Source organism: Phocoena sinus, chromosome 9 (assembly GCF_008692025.1).
Source record: "Phocoena sinus isolate mPhoSin1 chromosome 9, mPhoSin1.pri, whole genome shotgun sequence".
NCBI lineage: Eukaryota > Metazoa > Chordata > Mammalia > Artiodactyla > Phocoenidae > Phocoena > Phocoena sinus.
Window position 1 is genome coordinate 14,374,606 of NC_045771.1, and position 26,832 is coordinate 14,401,437.

The 26,832-nt window shown below is 52.0% G+C and overlaps 1 protein-coding gene across 1 annotated transcript; it reads right to left on the reverse strand.

Annotated features, from left to right (window-relative positions):
* Positions 1-4,336: 4,336 nt before the first annotated feature.
* Positions 4,337-23,474, reverse strand: CLEC2L (C-type lectin domain family 2 member L). Its single transcript, XM_032642293.1, has 6 exons — positions 23,285-23,474; positions 13,884-13,958; positions 11,367-11,533; positions 10,396-10,496; positions 8,710-8,822; positions 4,337-5,813 (listed from the first exon to the last, which is right to left on the reverse strand). Exons 1-5 carry the CDS (start codon positions 23,472-23,474, stop codon positions 8,711-8,713), a joined length of 645 nt encoding a protein of 214 aa, XP_032498184.1. The 3' UTR covers positions 4,337-5,813; position 8,710.
* Between the last annotated feature and the right edge of the window lie 3,358 nt (positions 23,475-26,832).

A 26,832-nucleotide genomic window follows, 5' to 3' on the forward strand; every position in this document is an offset into this window, starting at 1 on the left:
CCTGAAAGTGAGGTACGGCTGTAGCAAACAGCTAAAATAAAATACATGGTGGGCTTCCCTGGTGGCGCAGTGGTTGAGAGTCTGCCTGCCGATGCAGGGGACACGGGTTCGTGCCCCGGTCCGGGAAGATCCCACATGCTGTGGAGTGGCTAGGCCTGTGATCCATGGCCGCTGAGCCTGTGCGTCCAGAGCCTGTGCTCCGCAACGGGAGAGGCCACAACAGTGAGAGGCCCGCGTACCAAAAAAAAAAAAAAAAAATACATGGCATTGGCTTAGCAGCTGGACAGAGAAATAAGGAAATTGATTTCAGGCGCTGGAATCATGGTGGCCCATGTTATGCTTTAATAAAAACATTGGATACACATGCAACTAAAAACCCTGTTCAGTCTACCAAAAAATCTAGAACTAACAAGCCAATCTGTAAGATTACAGGCTAAAAGATCAGTGTACAAAAATTGATTCTGGGGCTTCCCTGGTGGCGCAGTGGTTGAGAGTCCGCCTGCCGATGCAGGGGACACGGGTTCGTGCCCCGGTCTGGGAGGATCCCACATGCCGCGGAGCGGCTGGGCCCGTGAGCCATGGCCGCTGAGCCTGCGCGTCCGGAGCCTGTCCTCCGCAACGGGAGAGGCCACAACAGTGAGAGGCCCGCGTAACGCATAAAAAAAAAAAAAAAAAAAAAAAAAAAAAATTGATTCTGTTTCTTTTAATAGAATTTTTAAAGGTTGCATTCTGGGGCTTCCCTGGTGGCACAGTGGTTAAGAATCCGCCTGCCAATGCAGGGGACACGGGTTCGAGCCCTCGTCCGGGAAGATCCCACATGCTGCGGAGCAACTAAGCTCATGTACCACAACTACTGAGCCTGCACTCTAGAGCCCACGAATCACGACTACTGAGCCCATGTGCCACAATTACTGAAGCCTGCGCACCTAGAGCCCGTGCTCTGCAACAAGAGAAGCCACCTTAATGAGAGGCCTGTGCAGCGCAACGAAGAGTAGCCCCCGCTCGCTGCAACTAAAAAAAAGAAAGCCTGCGTGCAGCAACAAAGACCCAACGCAGCCAAAAATAAATAAATTTATTTATGTGTGTGTGTGTGTGTATATATATATATATATATATATATATATATATATATAAAGGTTACTTTCCACTTACAGTCATTACAAAATATTGGCTATCTTCCCCGTGTCGTAACATACATCCTTGTAGCCTATCTTACACCCAATAGTTTGTACCTCCCACTCCCCTACCCCTAGGGTGCCCCTCCCCCTCCTCTCCCCACTGGTAGCCATTACCAGTGTTTGTTCTCTATATCTGTGAGTCTGCTTCTTTTTTGTTATATTCACTAGTTTGTTGTATTTAGATTCCACGTATAAGTGATATCACACAGTATTTATTTCTCTGTTTGACTTATTTCACTTAGCGTAATGTGCTCCAAATCCATCCAAGTTGCTGCAAATGACAATTTCGTTCTTTTTTGTGGCCATGTAATATTCCATTGCGTATATATACCACATCTTCTTTACCCATTCATCTGTTGATGGACATTTAGGTTGCTTCCATGTCTTGGCTATTGTAAATAGTGCTGCTATGAACATTGGGGTGCATTTATCTTTTCGAATTAGTGTTTTTGTTTTTGTTGGATATATACCCAGCAGTGGGATTGCTGGATCATATAGTAGCTCTATTTTTAGTTTAAGGAACCTCCATGCTGTCTTCCAAAGCAGCTGCACCAGTTTACATTCTCACCAACAGTGTATGAAGGTTCCCTTTTCACCACATACTCGCCAACATTTGTTATTTGTGTTCTTTTTGAGGATAGCCATTCTGATCGGTGTGAGGTGATATCCCGTTGTGGTTTTGATTTGCATTTCCCTGATGATTAGTGATGTTAAGCGCCTTTTCCTATGCCTGTTGACCATCTGCATTTACTCTTTGGAGAAATGTCTATTCAGTTATTCTGCCCTTTTTTTAAATCAGGTTGTTTGGTTTTTTTGATGTTGCTGTTTTGTATGAGCTGTTCATATATGTTGAATATTTATGAGCTATTTATATATGTTGGATATTAGTTTCTTATTGGTCATATCATTTGCATATTTTCTCCCATTCAGTGGCTCGTCTTTTTGTTTGGTTGATAGTTTGCTGTGCAAAATATTTTAAGTTTAATTAGACCTCACTTGTTTATTTTTTATTTCCTTTACTTTAGGAGATGGATCCAAAAACATATTGCTGCTATTTATGTCAAAGAGTGTTCTGCCTATGTTTTTCCCCTAGGAGTTTTATAGGATCCTGTCTTACATTTAGGTCTTTAATCCATTTGGAGTTTGTTTTTGTACATGGTGTTAGAGAATGTTCTAATTTCAGACTTTTACATGCAGCTGTTCAGTTTTCCCAGCACCACTTATTGAAGAGACTATCTTTTCTCCATTGTATATTCTTGCCTCTTTTGTCGTAGATTAATTGACCATATGACCATAAGTGCATAGGTTTATTTCTGGGCTCTCTATCCTGTTCCATTGATCTATATGTCTGTTTTTGTGCCGGTACCATACTGTTTTGGTTACTGTAGCTTTGTAGTATAGTCTGAAGTCAGGGAGCATGATCCCTCTAGCTCTGTTCTTCCTTCTCAAAGTTGTTGTGGCTAATTGGGGTCTTTCGTGTTTCCATATAAATTTTGAAGTTATTTGTTCTAGTTCTGTGAAAAATACCATTGGTATTTTGATAGCAACTGCATCAAATCTATAGATTGCCTTGGGCAGTATGGTCATTTTAACAATATTCATTCTTTATACTAGCAACAAACTATGAAATTTAAAAACAAATCATCTACAGTAGCATAAAAAATAAAAATATTTAAATAATTTAACAAAATATATGCAAAAACTCTACCCTTAAAACTTGTAAAATGTTGCTGAAATTTTTAAAAAGTTAGATGGAGAGAGCTACTTCAGCCATTGATTGGAAGAGTCAAATTGCTAAAAAGTCATAGTTCATCAAATTGATTTGTAAAATTGATCAAAAAACTTGAGCATTAGACCTGTGTGACAATCTCAAACAGCCTTAATTGGAGTTCTGGAAGGAGAGCAAAGAGTCGGGCAGGTGAAATATTTAGAGACAAAGGTGATGAATCTTCCAAAATTGATGAAAATCCTCAACTTTTGGAATCAAGAATCTCATGTATCCAAGCATACAGCTGGAAGTTATTTCTCAGCCTTCCATGACTGTCCTGGCCAATGGAATGTGTGCCACCTCCAGGCCTGGCCCCTGTCTAGTCTAGGGTAAGATAGGCTGTGATCACAACAAACCCAAAACCTCAGAGGCTTTCCAGGAAGCTTCTCCCCGACACACTGACTTAGCATCCCAGGATGCTTCAGTCTTATGGAGCCTCCAAATCAAAAAATCACGACTTGGGGGAGGGAGAATATGGAGGAGTATGCACTGGTTCTTAAATGTTTCCACCTGGAAGTGACATCTGTCACTTTTCCATGGTTAAAGCTCTGATGTCACCTGACACCTACCTTCAAACAGACCAGGAAATACAATCCTTCCATGTACCTAGAATGAGAGGGAAGGAAACGTTCTCGATGCATAGCCGCCACATCTACCACATTTCCTAAAACACATCCTGTGTGAGCCTCTATGTTCAAAGACCCTGGATGGAGCAATGCTATTCCCTGTCACTGACCTGCATTAGTGGTGCAAGCCAGAAAGGGATCTTTTCTTGGGTAGGCCTCTGAAATGTGGGTATTACAAAAGCTAGCATGCTCTAAGACCCTACTCAATTTACATCATAGTGAAACAAGATGATAATTGTTTTTTTTTTTTTTATAATAAATATTTATTTTTGGCTGTGTTGGGTCTTCGTTGCTGTATGCGGGCTTTTCTCTAGTTGCGGTGAGCGGGGGCTACTCTTGTTTCGGTGCGCAGGCTTCTCATTGCGATGGCTTCTCTTGTGGAGCATGGGCTCTAGGCACGAGGGCTTCAGTAGTTGTGGCTCGCGGGCCCTAGAGCGCAGGCTCAGTAGTTGTGGCGCACGGGCTTAGTTGCTCTGTGGCATGTGGGATCTTCCCGCACCAGGGCTTGAACCCATGTCCCCCGCATTGGCAGGCGGATTCTTAGCCACTGCGCCACCAGGGAAGCCCAAGATGATAATTTTTAAGCACTTACTATGGGCCAGGCACTTTGTATGAATGGCTGGCCCTAATAAGCTCTTAACTAGTGTTCATTGTTATTACAATTTTGTCTTAGATGTGTATGTCTTTATTCAAATGGAATCTGTGCTCTAGACTACAGGACCCTAAAGCACATTGCAAGGCAGTTGAGCATCTTATCTTTTTCTCTAAAACATCAGTAAGTTTGCATACTTTTTGTGGGCAGCTGAACTGGCAGTACAGATTTCTGAGATCAGAGACAGCATGGTGTAGAAGAAGGAGCCCTTGAACTAGGAGTCAAGATCAGTTTAGGTCAACACACGTTTACTGAGCACCTTTAGTATGTACCAGGCGCTAGAGAAAAAAGAGGCGTGAGAGTGGATCCCTGCCCTCTAGGGGCTTACACTTCTGCGTGGATGGTGGACAGGTAAATAAACAAAGCATGATACGTGCAATAATAGTATCAACAACGAATAGAGGAGCCACAAGACCTGAGCTCTAGCTCTGCCACTAGATGCGTGGCTAGATGCGTGACCTTGGACGTGTTATTTAACCTCTCGGGGTCTCATGGATAGTGAGAATGGGGTCGATAATGTCTAATCCCTGAAATTCTAACATCTACAGTTCTCAAAACCCTGTGAGGTAGGCAGGGCAGGCACGATTTCTACTTTATATTAGAGGCGAAGCCTGGGGTCAGGGAGGTTGAGCACAGCAGCCTGAGCTACACGTCTGCTTGTTGGTAGAGCTGGCCCCAAACTAGACTCTGGCAGGTCTTCAGAGTCAGGCCAAGTGTGTATCCATTCCAGGCTGAGACGTGGGATCTCTGATGGGCACGGCAGGAGGTTTTCTGGATGACCCCTGTTTGAATCTCATACTTGCTCCCAGTTTGGAGTTCTTTACGGACTAAGGAAAGAGCAGTTACCTCCTCTACCTCCACCCCCTCCTGGTGTAAATACACAGCAGACAGTGGGCATTTCTGAAAACCAGGTCGTCTTTCACAAACAGCACAGTGATGTTAGCATAATTATCCTGGTGACCACAGGAATGTTCAGCCGCCGACCGCAGTCACTGATGGAAACCCTCCCCGGGCCTGGTTTCCACTCGCAGCCAGCTCCTTGCCCTCGCCAGCTGGGCAGCTCTCCCTCACGGCCCAGGTGCTCCCTGTCACCTTCACTCAGCCCGCCCAGTATCTACATGCTTAGGGAATGTGAGCGAGCTAACTTAGCTGAAGCAAAACAAACTAAAGAGTGCATGTTGCCGGGCCTCTAAAACCATGCCACGCCCACCAAAGCCAAAAAGCCACGCCCACCAAAGCCAAAAAGACGAGCCTCTTATGATGGCCGGCCACTGCTGTCTCCCAGCATGGCAAAGAGTTTCAGAGATGACATTTGGGGGCAATCTTATTGTCATATACAACAATTTTTTTTGAGCACATGCTACGTGTGCTACAAAGAGGCCAGTGACACATAATCCCTGCTATCCAGGGGCTTATAATCAGATGCCAAGAGCGGTCAGATGACTTTAGAGATGAGTCACAGATGAAAACTTCCTAGAGACTCCGGAGGTGTGAGAGGCTGTCTTAAGTGCTGGAGTTGCTGGGGTGAGGGAGTGGTCACTGAGGGCTGCCGCTGTCCTGGAAGGAGCCCCAGGGAGCTCGAGCTGGGCCTTGAAGGGAGAGAAGGACTGAACTCAGTGTTTGCATTACCCCCTCCCTATGGGAAATTCACCAGAAAACCATACGACCACGATAAAAGTGCACAGGAAAAAAATCGCCTGTGGGCACCCCACGTCCTCTCCCAAGGTGGCCCCTTCCACCCCACCTTCCCTTCCACCACCTCCTAGGCCTGTGATGTACAGCAGTAGAGCAAGTCCCTTAACCGCCCTGAGCCTGCTTCCTCATCTGTAAGGTTGTAGGAGGGTTTACTAAGCAAACACTAGTGAAACCCACCAGCACGGCAACAAACGCTACCTCCCAGTGAGTCCTCCAGCAAAAAAAACCCCGTCCTTCCATCTTCACAAAGGACGTCTGAGGGTGACCTGGTGTCCCCTGCTCCAGCCTTCTACCCGCATCCTGCCGGCTCCAGGGGCTACGCCGAGTACAGGGCTGCCGTGCGGGGTCAAATTCACCCAGGGCGCAGCCGCCCAGGCTCCCAGCCAAGAACCTTCTCAACTCCAGGGGCAAATCCTCCAAAGGGGCTGAGGAGTGGGGCTGGAGGAAGGGTGGTCCCTTGGGCCTGCCCGCAACACCTCCTCCCACGCTCCACCGAGGGGGGGCCGGCTCGAGCTCCGAAATCAGCAGAGCGTCCGGCCTCCGTGCTGCCACCTGTGGCCGCCGGCCCCCAACTGCACCCGACTCCGCGGCCCCGCCCAGCCAGCCTGGCTCCGCCCACGTGGGAGGTGCGGGTGCCTGGTTGATGTATAACCTTTGGAAGAATTCTCAACGTTTCTGAAGTTCGGCGTGCCAGTGTTTTGTTTTGGTCTTCCTCGTAGGAACAGATAAGAGAGCTCTTAAAACGCCCGTGACCTTGGGTCAGAGTTCCTCTTAGCTCTACCGGACTTAGAATTGTTGTGCGGTCCCAGGGCAAGCCCAAGGCTAGAGAGCTCATCTGCCAGAGTGCCTTGAGGCAGCAGACTGTGGATATTGAATGGGAACTAAGATCCCAGTGGCCCGGGTTCCTCGGTCCCTGCCGTCCCACACTGCTCCCTCCCCACCCACGTCGTGGCGCCCTTCTTCCCGCCGGAACCCACAGGACAGGATGAGAGCACAGCCCTAGCCCACCCCGTCCAGGACGTTTTGTCACCCGTGGCAGCGTTACCTGCCTCAGGGTCTTTCTGAGAGACTTAAATGAGGTGCCACGTGGAAAGCAATGAGCCCATCTTTGAGGGGAAGATACTGGTGAGAACTGGCGTGAGGGAGAGACGCCCTCCCACTTACCACCCGGACCCCTGACCAACCCAAGCAGCAGTAGCGGCAGCTGACCGCTTCCTCAATCCCAGCCCCTCAACACACTTCCGCACCGGGGCTGGGAAGGCGGTGGGCTCCCACCACCCCTCCACAGGCCGCACTGAATTCCCTTAGCTTCATTATTGCACACTCAGGTTCCACGCTGGCTTTCCCGTAAAGATAAAATATGAAACCACAAAATCCCCAGATTTTACTAAATACCTGGAAAGCTTTCAAAAAGCTCAACGAACCCAAGCTGACAGTTTTGTCTGAAAACTGACAGTAAAAGGACTGAGCCGAGCAGAGCAGGACCTGTTTCCCTGTGAGCCATTTTCTGAAGATGGGCCGGGACCCAGATTCACACACGCGGCTCCCACGCGGGCTGGCTGTATCTCACCCGGCCACAGCTTGCTCTGGGCTCCACGTGTGTGCGTTGGAGAGGGTGGCACTTGCAGCCCCTGTAGGCCCAGGGGAACCGCCAGCCTCCCCCCACACCCCTGTCCCCGCTTCCTCTCCAGGCAGACCAAGGGGGGACAGGAAGGGGCCCCAGCACCTGCACAAACTCTTAACTGGCCCAACACGAACATCATCTCTTCTCCATGCCTCATCCTCCTGCTTTCTTCACCCCATCTTCCCCTAAGGCAGAATAAGCCATCCTTCAACTGGGTTCCAGAACGTTCTAGTGCTTTCCAAGCTGTTTCCTCTGCTCCCTGTGTGCTCCTTGGGGGATAAAGCTGTGGATCCCCATGCCTAGTGTGGTGTCTGGCACGAAGTAGGTGTGGATCAATGTTTGTCACGCTGAGTTGAATAGTAATAAAGGAACCAGATGGAGCACACCCCTCAGACATCTGAGGATAACTCAGTGGCCTGGCAACATTAAACGGTGCCCTGAGGCCACAGAGTGTGTTTTTGGCCTTGCTTCCTACACATGCCGCCTGCCACACCGGTGCCTCTTGGTCGTGTCCCTCCAAGGACGGGCACCCGGACGTGCCCCTCCCCCAAGCCATGATCCTGGAACAAATGGCAGTCGACTTCTCTGGACTCCAGTCATCTCTTTAGTCCATCAGTGACCAACACGGCAGCACCACGGACACAGCAGGGGCCTGCCTGAGACCCCGGGCGAGGCAAGGACGGTGGATGCTGGGCCCAGGCAAGGGGGCTTCCCTTCTGGCCTCCCCAGCAACCAGGAGAGAGACGCATGGGGAGGGGGCCCGTCTGTGTGGACAGTACCGCAGCCTGTCAGCCCCCAGCCTTCCTCAGAGCACCAGGGCCTCCGGAGGAGGGAATGTTCCAGGGTAGGGCCAGGGAGGGACTTGTTGGGGTGACTAAGGGTGGACTCTGAATTTGAGCGGGGGCTGTGTGCCCTCGTGGGCATGCGTGAGCGTGTCAGTGTGTATGTGTGGCTGGGGACAGGTGCCTGCTGTACTACTGACTCATGGGATTTGACTGCCGAGCCACAGGACCTGCCTGGGGCCAAGGAGACCAGGGACCAAGACTCCGGGGCCTGGGGGAGCGCCCAGGGGCGGAAGGCAACCTCCTCACTGCTTCGCTTGGAGACGAGCCCGGGGCTGGCAGGCCTCGGAGGCTGGCTGGAGGGCCGCCCCTGGCCTGACCCACCTCATGTGTAGGCCATCTTGCTGCACACCCAGGGCCGGGTCATCAAACACTCCGTCGACACCAGCCTGCTGGGCTCCACGAAGACGCACTCCCCCGGGCCCGAGATGGGGAATCTGTGGCGGGGAGAGAAGAGACCAGGCACTCATGACCTGGCAGACGCGGCCCGTCGCTGGGCAGCCCCAGAGGCCCTATGACTTGTCCTTCCCTCTGTAGCGGCCTTCCGGGACAGTCGGCCCCCACAGACCTTGCTAGCGTGGCTCCCGTCGCCTCCAGACAGTGTATCACGGCTCCAGCCCCCCGGTGATGCCCACGGGTGTTTCCGGGACGCACCCTGCACTCCTCCATCCGGCTCTGCCATTCCTGTCGGGCTCAGCTCACTCATCCCAGGAACCCGGGGCCCCGTCTAGGACCACACTCCACACACCCACCTTCCCCACAGCACCCTGCCTGCACCTCCTGTGTCTAGCACAGGGGGGGTTCTCCCCGCCTAACATCATCCCTTTTGAATCTCAACACTTCTTCTTCACCTCATTTGGTCACCCTGACCTGAGCCCCCTGCCAAGGCTGGAGCTGGGGTCTCATAAGAGAGGGCATCAGAAGGACCCCAAGAGGGAGAAGGGGGGGCCAGGACCACCTCGATGTCAGAGAAGCGTGGCCCCAAGGCCCGCTGGTTGTCAGGTAGTCAGCGCTCTGGGGACCCCAGCCTCCAGGGCTCCCTGGGTTCCGGGAGCAGGAAGCTTCCAGAATGGGAGAGGTGGGAGCAGCAAGGGCAAGACGTTCTCAGCAGCTCTAAGAACAGATCTGGGATGAGGGCAGGACAAGGAAAGAGAAGGAAAAAAAAAAAGAAAACAAGGAAGAGGCAGTGAGGACAAAGACAGGTGCAGGAGACAGGGAGAAGCCGGCACAGGGAAGGAGTTGTCACGGGCCGCAGTTCACGTCAGGTCAGCAGCTGTGCCCCCGCCCGGCTCCTCGGGCCTAGTCCTCCAGCCTTAGAGTCTACATCAGAAGCTGAGGTTCTTACTCCCCTGTGTGTGCTGCTCTGCGTCTCCCTAAGCCTAAACTGTCCCTACACCCATGACTGCTGCCACCATCACCCCGCAAACAGTCCCTGGCTTTGCACACCCACCAACCCCTCACACACTCCCCGCCACACCACTTGGGCCACACAAATAATACCACCACTGCACACACCACCGACGCCCTCAAGAGGTGTTCTCTCTAAGGGAACCCTCCTGGTGCCCAGGGTTCAGATCCCCTTTCTCCCACAGTGTTTAGGTGACACGTGGCTGCCCAGAACAGAGGCCCCACCTCCCTTGCAGTCAGGTGTGGCCGTGAAGCTAAACTCTGGCCAATGCAGAGGGATGTCCAGGGCACGTCCTCCCTTTCCCTGAGCCACACTGAGCCGTGCAGATGGACTGGGGAGCCACAAGATGGAAAGAGCCCGGGCCCTTTCCAGCAGCAGGAAGCTCTGTTGCCTACGTGGAGCAGGGCCACCAAACCAGGCTGGACTTTACCAGGGAGACAGTAGTAAAGCCATTATCGTGACTGGGTCTCTGTCCCACACCCCTGACCCTAGAGGTGAGTGGCTCCAGCTAGCACAAAACCAGGTTCTTCAGGAGGTGCGTCTGGGAGGCTATGGCTTCCCCGGTCTAAGCTCCTTGGCCAGAAGATGAAGCCTCAGCTCACGTGTCTGGGTCAAACGGGTCCCCGTTGACCCAGTGGAATTCGTCCCCCACTCTGCGCAGACCAATCCAGGGCTCCCTCCGTGTGAACTTGAACATGAATTCCTGCACCAAGGAAAGAGGGAAACCTCAGAGTCAGGTGCGGTCTCCTGACTGCTCACACGTCCCCAGACTAACCTCAGCTTGGAAGACTGGCTCCCAAGATGTGTAGACACGGAGAGGGTGATGCCTCACTGCATCCCAAGAGTGAGGAGCTGGGGTTACAGACACCCCCTGCACTCACATGGAGCTGCCTGCAATGGCCTCCAAGGGACCCGGGCTCTGGGAGTGCACCACTGGGCCGGGAAGCCTGGACCAGGGTTTGTCTCCTAGCTCAGTGGGCCAGCATGCCTGCGTTCCTCACTTTCAGGAAGGCTGGAACTGCCTACTTGATGGATTATCTGGGACGCATCTCAAAGCTCAGGCTGGACGTCCTTCTACCCGCATATTCCTGGGCCTTTCTCTGCCGAAAGGAGCTATCAGACTGTGTATCAGAGAAAAACAGAAGCGACTTAGATTTTCTGCTAATTTGGATTGCATGAATTGTTGCCCTCAAAACCCCAAATGGCCAAGAGACCCACTAATTGTGTTTCTTTCACATTTCTTGTGATATAACTGTTTGGGGTGTTAAATGAGAGATCAGGCCCTGATTCGGACTAGTAGAAGAAGCCAACGTGATTTTTCATTTCACAGGTGCGGGTATAATTTGTAATGCTCACGCTTCAATACTGAGTTGAGTCAGCAAACCAGCCTCGGGTGGACATAGTTGGCCTTGACAATAGCAGTGGAAACAAGAGCCCCTCGTGGACCTGCTCAGACCCCATGGAGCCCACCTGCACCCCCCACCCCAGGCTGTGCTCTGGAAACAGGTCACAGGGGACACCAGGTCCTTGGGGCAGGGCTGTCCCTGAAGGTCCCCGCCCCACCGGCACGCACCAGCTCCTTCTGGCTCTGGATCACAGCCAGCGCGGCCTCGTGGCCGTGACAGTACTGCCTGCCCGTGTTCCAGTCTCTCGGTTCCTCAGAAAAGAAGTAGCATTTCCTTCCGTAGAGCAGCCAGTCCTCCGGGCAGGGCGCCTCGCACTTGATGCAGCCCTTGGAAGCTGCAGGGAAGAGGGGTGGCTCAGTATCCACCAGCACAGTGGGCCTCTGTGGGCCCCCCAAGGCCCCCCAAGCTCCCCGCCACTCCCTCCACCTGCCTCCACTTTGGTGCCCATCAGCCACGTGCCTCGGGGGAGCGCCTGTCACAGTCCCTGGCAGGCAAAAGGCTGGCGGCTAAATGAGTAAGGAAAAGGAATTTGGGACACTGGCGGGGACACCGCCCCGAGGGGAAGTGACAGCAGGTTAGGCCCCTGGGTTAAGCTCTCCTCTCTCTCCCCGAACTCCCCGAGGCGTGGAACCCGAGAAACTCGGACTTGGAAGGGACCTGGGGGCCATGTGTCCTCTCTCTCCAGCCAGGGTGGGAACCATCGGTGGACTCGATGGGCCTGCTCTCATTGGCCACACCCTCATCAGCTAACACTGCTGAATTGCTGGAAAGATCCTTTGCAATTTTTGAGTTCCAACCTGCCTTCCCATGACCTGGAACCTGTGGGTCCAGGATCTGCCTCTGGAGTGACCCGGACAGACCTGGTCTGTCTTCTACCTCCTACTTGAAGAAGGACCCCTGCCTCCCCTCTTCCAGGATTGAACAGACACCATCCTTTCCACAGTCCCTTGCAGGGGGTGCCCTCCAGAGCCTTCTCCATCCTGCCCGGCTCAGTACGGTGTGCCCACATCACCGGTGAAATGCTGCCACCAGAACAGGCTGGGACACGTCAGCTGTGGTCCACCACCCAGCAGTGATCACCGTACCCCTTCCAGCTGCTGTGGGTTTTCCAGTCTTCAGATGCTCCAATGAGAAGAATCTGCTTATATGTGCCTATGTGCACTTTTCTGGGAAGGAGGCCCAGAACTTCCATGAGATTCTCTAAGCCTCCTTGCCAAAAGGAATTCAGCCATACTCTCCAACTATTTTCCTATGATCTCTTTCTAAGCCAGGTCTCCCCTGTCCAGAACTTGTGTAAATCACATTTAAATCCAAATGCAGGATCTTGTGTTTATTTCTTCCACAGTCATCTCATTCACATTGGCTCATTTGAGTTTCTGAAGATAAATTTTAATCTTGACTTCTTTTTCATCTGTCATATTGAGCATCCCTCTTTGAAGTGTTTCACCTGCAGATTCCATAAGCATATATTTTGGTTTGTTCTCATACAAGAGATTGACTAAAATGTAGACCAGGACAGAGGCAAGAACAAGTCCATGGTACTCGAGCCCCCAAGGGAGCTACCACCACACCAACACCAGTTAATTAATGGGCACTCTGGCATGCCTGCTCGATGAGCTCCAGGCCCACTTAGACCTACTGGCCATGCATTCCCATGAGGATCTCCAGGGACTCTGTTGTGTTTTACCGCAATCTCAATATGCTGTGTTTACACGTTGCCCTGTTCTCCCAACCTAGCAATAGAACAATTTAATTTGTAACAATTAGTCTAGGTGAACCCAGGCTCACCCCAGCGCTCACCACATTCTTTGCTAAGCGCTCACGACTCCCTGCGTAGCCTGCATGCCCTACAGGTGAGGGTTTGGTAGGAATTGATGTTATCAGTGGATTTTCCTCCCATTTTGAGGTCTTAGGGTGCTTCTCGAAGATGAAAGACAGAGGTCTTGAAGTCACTTTGCAAACCCTTCAGGAGCCATGACGTACTTTGACTTGAATCCATTAAAAGCAGCAAATCCCAGGGTCATATAGCCTCGCCTCCCTTGCTTAGTAGCAGTTTCCTCTTTTGCATTCCTCCTTCAACCCTTTCAGTCCTACCTGCCACTCTGTGTTTTTCAGGCCTCTCCCCCTTGGAATGCTCTGGTCCCTCTACCTCCTGCTCTCTAGGAAACTATTCATTCTTCAGGGGTTAGCACATGTGTTCCCCTCCTCTGGGAAGCCCCCAGGCAGTAACACCTCTACCACTGGACAGGGAAGTTGATGTCATACATTTAAAACAATCTCCAGCACTTAGCCCAGGGCCTGACACACAGCCGGGCTCAATAAATGTTTGTTGAGTGAGTGAATGAGATCTTTAAGGCCCTTAACCCCAAACCGTCTCCTTCAAGAAGCATTACGTGACTAATACACACCAAGTTTGTTCTGCGTTCCCGAAGCATTTTTGTGAACGTACCTAAGTTAACATCTCCACTTTCACTGCATGGCTTAGCAAAGAGGACGGGTATAGTCGATGTGTGAATGTGCTATTTTAGGCTAAAATCTCATCTAGAACCAACACTCTATTTCCTATTTACTTTGACCCCACAGAATTGGCGGTATGTCTGGAACCTTTCTTTACCTAATTAGACATGCTTTTGACAAGGTGTGTAGGAACTGAATTGCATAAATGCTCTGACATCCATGCTCACCCAATATGCTCATCACCACCAGGATGGCGAACAGAAGCACTGCGATGGCCCCCAGCAGGAGACGCGTGGTGGTGTCTGAGGAGAGAGAAAGGGGTTATTACCTGGCACATCCCCACCACCCATCCCCACCTCCAGCCCCAAGTCCTGATAGTGAGAAGCTCTGGGGCTGTGTTTGAACAAGCCCTCCAGGAGATTCTGATGCCGAAGTCTGAGGTGCCGTTCTAAAGCACGGGTCTGTCTGATTCTGCAATCCCCCTGCTTAAGAACCCTCCCTCCGGGGCTATGCACTTGAACTCCTTCTGTGGCTGTCGGAACTTTCCAATCTTTCATCTCCTGCTGCTTCTCTACCTCATCCCTGGTTTCAGCCAGACGGACTCCTTGAAATACCCGAGTCCGTCCTCACAGCCCTGCAGCTGGGTCTTTGCTCCCAAATTTCTTCTCCTCCACTGCAGTCTCTTGAAATCCTGCCCCGCACCCTCCATTCTCTTCACGAAAGCTTTCCTGATCCTCTGGCTTCTCCCTTTTAAATTTATATTTATTGCTCTCACCTAAACTTTTAATTTGATGTTTAATGAATGAACCCTTTTAGACTTCAGACACAGGGTCTTTGAAAGTTTTTCTGTGATAAAATATACATAACATAAAAGCTGCCATCTTAACCATTTTTAAGTGTGCAATTTGTGGCGTTAATTATATTCACAGGGTTGTGCACTGTCTATTTGCAAAATGTTCTCATTACCCCAGACAGAAACTGTACCAATTAAGCATTAACGCCTCATTCCCACCTCCTTCCGGCCCCTGGTAACCTCTAATCTCCTTCCTGTCTCTATAAATTCACCTATTCTAGGAACCCCATGTAAGTGGAATCATACAATATCTGTCCTTTTGGGTCCGACTTCTTTCACTTAATGTTTGCAAGGTTCATCCATGTCGTAGCACATCAGAATTTCATTCCTTTTTTATGGCTGAATAATATTCCATTGTATAGTTATATACATTTTGTTCATCCATCCGTCCATTGATGGACACTTGGGCTGTTTCCATCTTTTGGTTATTGTGAATAATGCTGCTATGAACATTGGCAAGTATCTGTTTGAGTCCATTTTCAATTCTTTTGGGTATATAGGAGTGGAATTGCTGGATCGTATAGTAATTCTACATTTAACTTTTTGAGGAACCAGCAAACTGTCTTTCACTGCTGCTGCACGATTTTGCATCCTACCAGCAATGCCGGCGCACAAGTGTTCTAATTTCTCCATCTCTTCACCAACGCTTATTAATTTCCATTTTTGTTTGTTATAGCCATCCTAGTAGGTGAGAACTCCCTTTCTATTTTTAACCATTTTTAAAACCTTTTAAAAGTTATATGTGGGGGCCTCCCTGGTGGCGCAGTGGTTGAGAGTCCGCCTGCCGGTGCAGGGGACACGGGTTCGTGCCCCGGTCCGGGAAGATCCCACGTGCCGCGGAGCGGCTGGGCCCGTGAGCCATGGCCGCTGAGCCTGCGCGACCGGAGCCTGTGCTCCGCAACGGGAGAGTCCCGCGTACCGCAAAAAAAAAAAAAAAAAAAAAGTTATATGTGTGTATAGATGAAAGAAGTGTCTCCACAGCCCAGTGCTGGGCTGTCCACCATTACTCACCCATGACGAGCGAAGTACCAAAATCGAGAGGAAGTATCTAGAAACTTTTACAGCAATTCAGCATTGCTGTGACATCCAAGTGCCTGATACTGTTTCTAGTAATTTGTCTGTATTGTACTTCACAACAAATTGGGAAAAGAAACCTGGTCCTTTATCAAGGATCTGAAAAGCAACAGATCTGAAGTCAAGAAATTCTATCAGGCTTCACTAAACAAACTAACAACCAAAGAACATTGCCCCTTCCACAGAGGCAACTACTTCCAACCCTTTTAGCTAATTCTTTTGGTATTTACCTCCAAATCTCTAAAAGCTTTGAGCATGTCAATACTTTTTGACTTTTCTATTTAAGACACTACTCATTAACTTCCCACAATAATGAGGAAGATTTAATTCTCTGCATTACTGTCCCCATCCTGACCACTCACACACTACCTGCTCTCTCAACATCATAGTTTGGGTTACACTGATAATTAGGTGTTCTTTTCGTATGGCAATGTAAATGCTACTCCCAGGAAAGCTATGCGGTGTATTATGATCTTTATTTCTACACAACTTCTTGTTTCCCTGTAATTAATCATTTTCCTTTGCTTACACTTCTGTGTGCTCATCATTATTTCAACTTCAAAACTCCTTTAAGCTGAAGAGGCAAAATCAGGAATTCTACTTCACCTTTGACTTAGTCTGCACAGGCTGCTCTAACAAAAACCACAGACTGGGTGCTGAGCCAACAGTCACTTCTCTCTCACAATTCTGGAGGCAAGGAAGTCCAAGATCAAGGTACCAGCAGATTCCATTCTTGGTGAGGGCCCCCAGGATGGGATTAGTGCCCTTATTAGAAAAGGAAGAGCCACCAGAGAGGAGAGAGGAAGCTCTCATATCCACTTTGCCTTTGCTATTTCCTGAAGATTTTTTTCAACTTTATCTTCCCACTCTCTATTGAATCTTTTATTTCTACAATTATTTTTAACTGCTAAGGTTTTTTTGGGTTTGTTGATGCTGTTCCCTGAATACTCCCTCTTAAAGCATCCTGTTCTTTTTTTTTTTTTTTTCTCTTTTGCGGTACGCGGGCCTCTCCCTGTTGTGGCCTCTCCCGTTGCGGAGCACAGGCTCCGGATGCGCAGGCTCAGCGGCCATGGCTCACAGGCCCAGACACTCCGTGGCATGTGGGATCCTCCTGGACCGGGGCACGAACCCGTGTCCCCTGCATCGGCAGGCGGACTCTCAACCACTGTGCCACCAGGGAAGCCCCCTGTTCTTACTTTAATGATGCAAACTTTTCTTTTATCTCTCTGAGGATATTGCTGATAGTTTTTTAGGGTTTTTTTTGGGGGGGGGGGGCTCCAGAGGGGGTGGGGGAGAGGTGGGCAGAAAGTTTAATCTGTATAATCTCTGTTTTCTCCAAACTGTTTTTTTTTTTCCTGTTCATTAGTTTTGATCTCTAGCTTCCATGTCAGAGACTTTCCTCAGATGTCTGGAGATCCTTGGTTATTTGTTCATGATTAAGGCAGGAGGAATAGGACTTCACTGGCACCTCTGAGACAGGAAGGGGGGCTTATTAACTGTGAGGGTCGTGGCAGAGTGACGGGCTGGTCCTCAAGGCTGTTTGTTGACCTCCTTGGGTTTTTCCTCTTGGGTCAGTGTCCCTGGAGACTGCTCTTCTGTTTTCCCTCCTGGAGGGTGTAGGCTTGGCTGGGAAAAGAGGCTAGGAGGCCATCCTGAGCCCTCAATACATAAATGTCGCCTTAACTGCTTGCTCTCAAGTGTGTTGGTGTCCGGAGGCCCTCTCTCCCCAAGGCAGAGGGCTGGGGATGGGCTCACAGGGTGGGGAGAGGATTTGGGGATCTGAAGTCTTCCTAACACGTGTTTAACCAGCCCTCCTGATTTCAGCTCCCTCTGCATTCACGGCCGTGCTGACTGGCGCCCCGGTCTCTGCGCTGTGGGGTTCCTGTTTGTGACTCAGGTTGCTCCTCTGCTTCCTGAACTTTCTCAGGCCAGTGGATTCAGTGTCAGTTACACCATCGTTGATCCCTATGTGTTTGTTTGTTTGTTAAATTTATTTATTTATGTTTGGCTGTGTTGGGTCTTCATTGCACCGCCAGCTTCTCTCTAGTTGCGGCGAGTGGGGGCTACTTTTCATTGCGGTGCGCGGGCTTCTCATTGCGGTGGCCTCTCTTGTTGTGGAGCACGGGCTCTAGGCGCACGGGCTTCAGTAATTGTGGCGCACGGGCTTAGTTGCTCCGGGGCATGTGGGATCCTCCTGGACCAGGGCTCGAACCCGTGTCCCCTGCCTTGGCAGGCGGATTCTTAACCACTGCACCACCAGGGAAGCCCCTCGTTGCTATTGTTTTGTCTCCTGTTCTTGTTATCCTTGTGACCTTTTAAAAATCCCTTTACGGTTGTATTAATGAGCTTTGGAAGAGGAAGAAAATAAACGCATTCAGTCTGCCATCTTTACTTGCAAGTCCAACAGACATCCAGGAGTCCTTCCTATGAGCACGGTCTATACTGGCAAGTGACCAGGAGTCCAGAGGTGGGTGCCTTCCGGCACGGTAAAAACAGAGGCTCTCGCCTGCCCTCGAGGGCTGGGCTCCTTCTGTATCTGCTCTGCTGTCCTCAGGGGCAGCTTGTTGTTAGACTAATCCCCTTGAGCTGCGTATGAATCCTGCCTTTCCCTTCTTTATTTTTTTTATTTTTTAATTTGTTTTGGCCGCACTGGGTCTTTGTTGCAGCTCGCGCAGGCTTAGTTGCGGTATGTGGGATTTTAGTTCCCCGACCAGGGATCGAACCCGGGCCCCCTGCATTGGGAGTGCAGAGTCTTAACCACTGGACCTCCCTCTTTTCCCTTCGTTAAACGCCTCTCAATCCTCTTCTATAACCCTGGCACTGCAATAAGAGCATAGCATCGTCAGCCACTTCACGGGAGTTCAAATCCCAGCTCTGCCACTTTTTAGTGGTAAAGCTACTTAGCTTCTATTTTATTTCATTTTTCTCATCTTTCAAATGAAGTCATAATAGTGTCTCCCTCTTAGAATTTTATGAGAATTCAACGTATAGGCCTTAGAGCAGTGCCTGGCATGGTAAGCTCTCCCTCAGTGTTAGCGGTTACCATCATGATGATAATCGGCCCGTGGGCTCATTTAGGGTGAGGGCAGTGCTTTACTTACGTTTGGGTTCCCTATAACAGGGCTCGGTCATGGCCTTGCATGTTACAGAGCACCCACTGATACTAAAGAACACAAAGGGAATCTAGCTACCCTGAATGACAATGCCCTTGGCCATGCGGATATACACCTGCTTTCAGGGAAAGGGGAGTCTGTGCCTGTGTCTCCAGCATCACCAGAACTGAGGACTCTCTTCATTCTTTCATGGGGATAAATGCTCTGGCTGCTGCACTGTGGACAGAGAGAGGGTGCGCTACAGAGTCTGACAAGCCAAAACAATGTTGTATTAGTTTCCTAGGTTGACGTAACAAAGCACCACAAAGCAGGTGGCTTAAAACACCGCAAGTGTGTTGTCTCACGGTTCTGGAGGCTAGAAGTCCACGATCAAGTTGTCAGCAGGGCTGTGCTCCCTCTGAGACCTGTAGGGAAATCCTTCCTTGCCTTGTCCTCGTTTATGCTGGTTGGCTGGCGATCTTCAGCGCTCCTTGGCTTGCAGCTGCGTCACTGCAGTCTCGGCCTTCGTCGTCACATCCTTCTCCCTGTGTGTCTCTTTGTCTTCATGTGACCACCTCTTATAAGGACACCTGTCATGTTGGGTTAGGAGCCCACCCTGCTCCAGTATGCCCCCATCTGAACTAATTACAACTGCAATGACCATATTTCCAAATAAGGGCAGATTCTGAGGTGCTGGGGAGTTAGGACTTCAACATATCTCTTTGGGGGGGATACAATTTAAGCCGTAACAAATGTCTAACTCAGCAATCCTTCCTTCTATGCAATGGCCCTTATTAGATGGAGTTTGAGGGTGCAGTTTATTTATGTTATAAATGTATATGACTTAGCCTAATGTTAGAAGGAACAACTGAAAAAAACCTGGCACCCAAGCCCGGACAAATCTCCCAACACCCTCATATCCACAGTGCAAAAGAGAATCATAGCTGATGTCTCTAAGTTGCCAGGGCCACGGCCTGGAAAGCATACTCTTGACTGTCACAGACTATCAAATGCAGAGTTTGGTAATTTTTACATTTTTAAGAGGCTTTGCTAAATGCACGTGTGTGGTTTTGAGCAGGAAGTTGTGGGTTTATGTCTTATCAAGAAACTTTCAACATTAAAAATTCAGAATTGGTGAGCACTGGAAAATCTATAGCCTGAGATTTGCAGAATCACTGTCCCCACTCCTGTACCCCCAGGCTGCTTTTCCTCACCCTCCCTACCCCAATGCCAGAAATATTCCCATCTCCAATCACCTCCAGTCTTCCCAGAACCCAGGCGGGAGCTCTGGATCACTTTTCCCGCCTGTCCCCCAAGGCTGAGGGTGGAAGGAAAGGTTAGTATCCACAGGGAGAGGACTCAATCAGGAGAATTTCTGTTTGGTTTCCTATTTATAAAGCTAACTGTTCATCGAAGGAGAGTCTTAAAGACCTGGGCTCTAATCCCAGCTTCAGATTTAAGCCGTTTTCCACGTCACTTAACCTGTGAAGAGGAAGAAGCACCCGCCGGAGGTGGCAGGGCTGCCTGAGGAGCGCGGGGAGGGGGGCTACACGCGTCAGAAGCACAATTTGATCCTCTCCAATTAGCCTCCCCAAGCCGCATGTTGGTCAGCTCAGGACAGGGTAAGAGGTTTCACATCAGAGGGCCTCGTGGCAAACCCGACGGGATTTCACGAGTGAGAGAGCAACGTGCATCCTTGGGCAAGACACTTAGCCTCTCTGAGTCTCGGTTTCCTCATATATAAGATAGGTACAACACTCACCAAGCCCCTGCAAGGGCAGATGTGAGGGTTAAACACGACAGCTATTGTGGAAGCCCCAGCACGGGGCTGGCTCTTTGTAGGTACGTGATAAATATTCGGTACGTGGTAATACAGGAGCACAGGCCCCCTGAGGGTTCAGCTTGGTCAAATCAAGAAGTCTCAAGACAGATGCTCGGCTAAGCAAGGGCTGCAAAACCCCTTGGTCCCCAGACCTGGCAGACCCCTCATCCCATCATGGGTGTTTCTCAGGGTCTGTGGACTGGGCTCATTATGAGGACTTCAGTTTGGGGCGGGAAGTGGACTCACAGTAGGCAGACGAGCAAAGGATTTCAGATGAGCAGCTGGTCATACACTTTCCCTGGGTTCCCTCATCAGGGATGCCGGGCTCTAGGGACTGGGGAAAGGGAATCACCTGCACACAGCCTACACCCCAGCACCTTTGTCCGTGTAGCCCCGAGAGGCAGAAATCCTTATCTTGCTTAGCAGATGAAGAAACTGAGGCTCAGACACGTTTGAAAACCTGCCAGCCCGCTGGCAGTGGGAAGATCTGGCTCAGGCTTACCCAACTCCAGAATCCGTGCTCTTTGCACTGCAGCAGGCTGCCTCAGCCCCTGTGCTGTGACTTCTGCAAGGGCAGGGATGTTCCCAGTGCCTAGATCTGCGCTGGAACAGTGGGGCCTCCAGGAGTGTTTGTGGGAGGTGAGGAAGAGTGCGTGAATGTGGGGGGATCAGCACACGGCAGGACCCTGGAGAGCACCATCGTGGTCCGAGAGCTCCCCTCTCCCCGCAGGAGACACGGCGCCCAGGAGATACTCAGGGGACCAGTGGAGGGGAGACCCCTGGCAGGGACACAGACCCCACATCCTAAAACTCCTGTGGGAAAAGGCCCACAGGCCCCAGGCGCTGAGCCCCCAAGGTCCACAGGCACCAGGGTGGGGCTGCTCCTGGTGGACCGTGGGAACGAGGGCAGGGGCCGGAGGTGCCACGAGACACAGAGCCAGGCCAGGCAGGGATCCATGCCCAGACAGGCGAGACGAGGCTGGGCCACAGGTGGGCACTGAGCACAGAGTGGGCTAGACTCCACAGGGCCTGGAAGACCCAGTGTCCTGAGAGACCCCCTGGGCCATTTCCTGCCGGGCGTGTGGCTTCTTCTTCAGCCTAACTTGCAGGTGGTCGGCCCAGCCATGGCTGGGAGTGGGAAGCAGAAGGGGCCAAGGTCAGGATGGGAGGTAAGACGGGAGCCAGCCAGCCGGAGGCACTGAAAGAGGCCGCACCACCCCTGAAGTGGCCCCTAAGCACTGGGGGTTAGAATGAGGTTAGGGCAGCCCCTGGAGAAATGCTTACGCATGAATGAGTGGAGATATACAGGCAAGAGGCGTGAGCAACTTCAAGAAATAACCTGGGCAGGAGGGAAGCAGGGGGTCACAGGCAAATCTAACAGTGAGCCCGAAGATACACGACAAAGAGAGGGTTTGTCCACCTTTATTCAGCTCAGCTCTCCCCAGACCGAAGGTCCTCTGCAATGGCTGTCCTACACTGAGTTCCAACATCTTTGCCTCCTTTGTCCCAAATCACCATCCAGGTGTCCAGCTTTCCCCTCAGAGTCTGCACAGCCCCTCCTCAGGCCATCTGTGTCCCCTGGCCTATCAGCCTTTGGGCCAAATGCTGACAGAACTGTCCCCCCCTCTCCCTCCTTGGCCAGGCACCTGCCCTGGCTGGCACTGGTTATGTCCCTCCCCTGACCACAGCCCCGCCTTCCTCACTGACCTGGCCTTGGTCTGACCCCTCTGGGCCACCACCACTTTTCCAAGGGCCACCCACTGTCTCATTCTATGCTTCAAATCTCTCAACAGCCGCTTCAGACAAAGTCCAAACACTTTGGCAAGGCCTGGGTGGCCATTCATGGTCTGGGCGCTCCAGATTCCTCTCTTCTCACCACGCCCCACCCCGATCCTGGTATTCTGGAGGTCAGTTCCCCACAAGGGACAGGCGAGTCCTCGCCACTTGATCCCTGAACGTGTCACTCCTCGAACCTGGTGCATCCATCTTTCTCTTTCCACACCTCCTAAGAGGTCACCTACTCCAGGAAGCCCTCCTTTTTTGACACTCCTTCCCTAATGGTTGGATGATCCAGGTCCTGGGCTTCCCTAGTTGATGCCATCCAGTCAGGTCCTCGGCCTTTGGACTCCGGGTGTCCAGAGTACCGAGAAACGTCCAGAGGACCAGCCCCTCCAGGCAGCTCCAGCACCTCCCACACCACACAAGTTAACTGAAAGAACTCATGAACTTGAAATCTGTCTTCCACTTTGGTGACCGCCCCCTTGACCAGTCAGGGGTCAGGCCGTGAGCCCCTCTGACCGGAAGAGGTAGGTGGGACCCCGACTTGCAAGGAAGGCCCTCTGGCCGATTCTCCCTCCCGGCACCACCAGCGCCCCATCCCCCAACCCCCTTCTCAGGGGGCATTAGCACCGCGTCGGGGTCCATAGCTTTTGTCACTTTGCCCAAAGCACTTTCACTGCTATAGGGTCAAGCCACTCTCTCAATATGCCTATCGGGTGAGTGCCGGACAGTAACTGTCCCCCTTCACTCATAAGGAAACAGGCTCAGAGCGTGAAACCTGCTCCCAAGGTCAAAGAGGGAGCTGCAGAGACAGGGGCAAGGTTGAACTATAGGTGGTCCCCAGTTACCTGTTCCCCATCGCCCCACAATGTGGCATCTGATGCCCTGGCAATCCTCCGGGTTCCAGAGTCGCGCTCCCCGCTCTCCCCACCGGGAGACCGGCCAAGGTGACTCTGTCCCGCCTCCCGGGTCCCCGGGCCGGGGGATGGAGGACCGCTAGGCGCTTACCCTCCAAGGCCGCCTTCCAGCTGGTGCTGCCCTCGTAGCCCGACCCCGATCGCCGCAGCAGCCCCTCGGGACCGCGGCCCTCCGCTTCGGCTGGCGAGCGCAGCCTGGGCGCGGCGGGGGCGGGCGCGGGGCGGACGGCGGGGGGCGGCGGCGGCCGGGCCCGCGCGGGGGGCTCCTGGGCCGGCTCCATGCCTGTCGCTGCGCCGCGCCGCGCCCGCGCTCCTGTGCGGAGGTGCGGAGCCCGGCCCGACGCGCACTCTGCGCTCCGCGCGCCCTGCGGGCCCCCCAGACCGGCCTCGGGTGGGCGAGGGTCGGGGCTGGCGCAGGCCGAGGCTGAGCCCGGCTCCCCGCGCCGGACCCGCTGCGCCCGGCGGCCGCCACCGCCTGGGTCCCCGCGCGCCGCGCCTGCCTCGCTGAGCCGCAGCCTCCGCGCAGAGCCGGGGCGGGGGAGGAGGAGCGCGGGGAGGTGCGGCAGGGCGGGCGCAGGGAGGGAGGAGGCTCCGGGCGCGAGGGGACCCGCAGCCCCGCCCCCCGGCCTCCAGCCCTCTCGGCAGGAGTCCAGATGCTGCGGAGCCGGGAGCGCGGACCCTGGAGCCGGGAGCCCTGGCTTCTAACCCAGGTCCACCTGGCAGCCTCCTGCTTGTCCTCTGTTAAAACGGGAATCAAGTTCATGCGGCTCAAGGAAGATGAGGGGCTTTCCTCTGGGCTACCCTGGAGCCAGAGCAGAGGGGTGAGGGCTGTGTCTTCGGCCAGAATCGGCGAGCACGAGAGAGCAAAGTGCCGATGGGACGCATGGAGCAACATTTCAGATTCAGTTAACACTGAGCATCTAGTAAGTGCCAGGGGGCTTTACAAATGTGAACTGACAACACCCCCAGTTTAGGATGAGGACCGGAATTAGAGAGGTCAAGGGCATTGCTGAAGGCGGCACCGCACGAGCGCACGGTTGGCTGGTTTTCTGACTCCCAGGCCAGGGCTCCCTCGATGGTCTTCACTCGAGCACTCTTTCCGTGGCTGAGCCCGGGCCACCTCCGGCTCCACGCCCATCCCCACGTCTGCGTCCTCTCTCAGCCCATGATTCCTCATCCTCAGCCTTCCTGCTCTGTCCCCCACCGCCAGATCCAATCAGTACCGACTCCTGTGAACCGTCCCTTTCAGAGGCTCCCTTCTCACAGCCCCTCGCCAAGTACAGCAAGTCCGTTTCATCTGTCTGGCCGCAGCCTCGGTCTCCTTACGGTCTCCCTCGGCTCTTGCTTCCTCCTATCTCAGCACCAGAGGCATCTTCCTAAAATGTGAACCTCACCAGTCCTTCAGGGCCCCCTCTACCTGGGGACTTGGTCCAACTTTTTTTTTTTTTTTTTTTTTTGCGGTACGCGGGCCTCTCACTGTTGTGGCCTCTCCCGTTGCGGAGCACAGGTCCTGGACGCGCAGGCTCAGCGGCCATGGCTCACAGGCCCAGCCGCTCCGCGGCATGTGGGATCCTCCCGGACCGGGGCACGAACTCGTGTGCCCTGCATCGGCAGGCGGACTCTCAACCACTGCGTCACCAGGGAAGCCCTGGTCCAACTTCTTACAAGGCTACAAGGTCCCTCATGTCTTAGCCCTGCTCCTATTTCAGGCTTCATCTCCTTCTACCCCTTCTCTGGTGGCCCCAGACACCCAACTGTGTTCTGTTTTTCCTCCAGGCCAGGGAACATTCTCTCCCCTCTGCCTGGAATACGTTTCCTCTTGGTCCTTCTCATCCCAGCCTGTAGCCCCTGACACACCAGTTTGCCCATGTAACGTCTGCTAATGCTTCAGATCACACATCCTCTAGGATGCCGCATTCTTTTGGATTCGATTCTGCAGACTGTAAGAGAAGACCCCAAGAACAAAGGCTTAGACTCGAAAGTCCAATAAAAGAAGTCTGGAGCTGGTCAGCCCAGGACTGGGCTGAGCTCCGAAGTGATCAGGACCCAGTCTTTTACCCCTGGGCAGTGTTTTTACCACCTTCTAACACACTCCGTGTTCCTGTCTCTAGAGCTCCATCCCAGGTAAACCTGGGTCCTCCTGTGTCTCAGGATACAGGCTCCTTTTCTTAGGGTTAGATAATAGGAATGAGTCCTGCCCACAAACTCAGAGGTTGGGGGAAAATTTTTCCTTTTCCTTTAAATCAACTTAATTGTAACTTCAGGTCACCATCCGCTAAGGTGGTAGCAAATTCCAGCTCATTTTTTAAATTGAGATAAAATTCACATAACGTAAAATTCACCATTTTAACCATTCTAAAGTCTACAATTCAATGTCTTTGAGTACATTCATAATATATTCACGACGTAGTGCGACCATCATCACTATCTAGTTCCAGAACATTCTCACCACCCCAAAGAGAAAGCTGGTCACCCCTCATCTCCCTCTCCTCCAGCCCCTGTCCACCACGAGCCTGCTTTCTGTCTCTATGAATTTGCCTAGTCTGGGTATTTCATATCACTGGAATCCTACACTCTGTGGCCTTTCGTGCCTGGCTTCTTTCACTTAGCACGTTTTCGAGGGGCATCTGTGTTATAGCATATGTCAGTCCTTCATTCCTTTTCATCTCAGTCTGTTTTGAAGGCTGTTGTCCTTCCAAGGTGGTATCAGAGTCCCTGAGGCTTATGAGGGAAATCCTGGCTGGTACCTGTCCTCCGAGCCGGGCAGGCCCTGCTTCCTGGCTTTCCAGGGATATGGAGTCTTTGCTGGGCCTGGGGCTCGGGGGCCAGAGCTGCCTCTCCTGGCCACCGAGCCATGTGGCTCCAGAAGGCTCTCATGGAGTGCTAGTGACCCTGCTGCCCTGGAGGAGTCCCCAGACCTCTCTGCCCTTCCCGGGCAGGGGCCCGCCCTCCTCACCTCACCGCTTCTCCAAGGGCCCCCTCTCTCCAGGACACCCCATCACCTCTTCAGTGGCCTTAGGTTTTTAGTACAGATCAGCTTCATTTTCAGGCTGCCTTGCTGTCTGCCCCACCACAATTATTAAGGCAAAGACATACAAAGCCTGGCGAGTTGCTTACAGTTAGGAAATATGTAGAGAGCCGAACAAAAATTTCATGAGAATAGGTTATCCTACTACCTGCCAGTGTCATGGTTGGCCCTGCATCCCCACATGCACTGAGCAGTTCTGGAACGTTGGTGTTTACTAGACCGGGAGGGCACAGAGTTGTGAACCCAAATGTGCAGGGGCAGACATTTGAAGGAAGGAAGGAAGGAGTAAATCCTACCAGTGGGGGCTGTGGGGGATCCCCTCACTCAGGTCAGTGGGTTATTGCCAAGTGGCCATGCTGCTCCCCTGTTAACAGCGCTTCCCAGCATTTTGGTGTTTTCCAAAGGGGTTGGAAATATGAGTTGTTATATGAAACTTTATGATTTTTAATTCTGGCAAATAATTCGTATTTTAATAGAAAACTTGTATAAGCCAAAAAATAACAGCCACAGCGCGCGCGCACACACACACGCACACACACACACACACACACACACACACACACACACACACACACATCTACATGATTGATTCAGCCTCTGGGCTACCAGTT

Coding starts and splice junctions, on each gene's coding strand:
- CLEC2L (XM_032642293.1), bottom strand. CDS start 23,474: ATGGAGCCGGCCCAGGAGCCCCCCGCGCGGGCCCGGCCGCCGCCGCCC. Junction 13,959..23,284: donor CTGGAAGGCGGCCTTGGAGG/GTAAGCGCCTAG, acceptor CTCTCTCCTCAG/ACACCACCACGCGTCTCCTG. Junction 8,823..10,395: donor GACCCGTTTGACCCAGACAC/GTGAGCTGAGGC, acceptor TCCCCGCCACAG/ATTCCCCATCTCGGGCCCGG.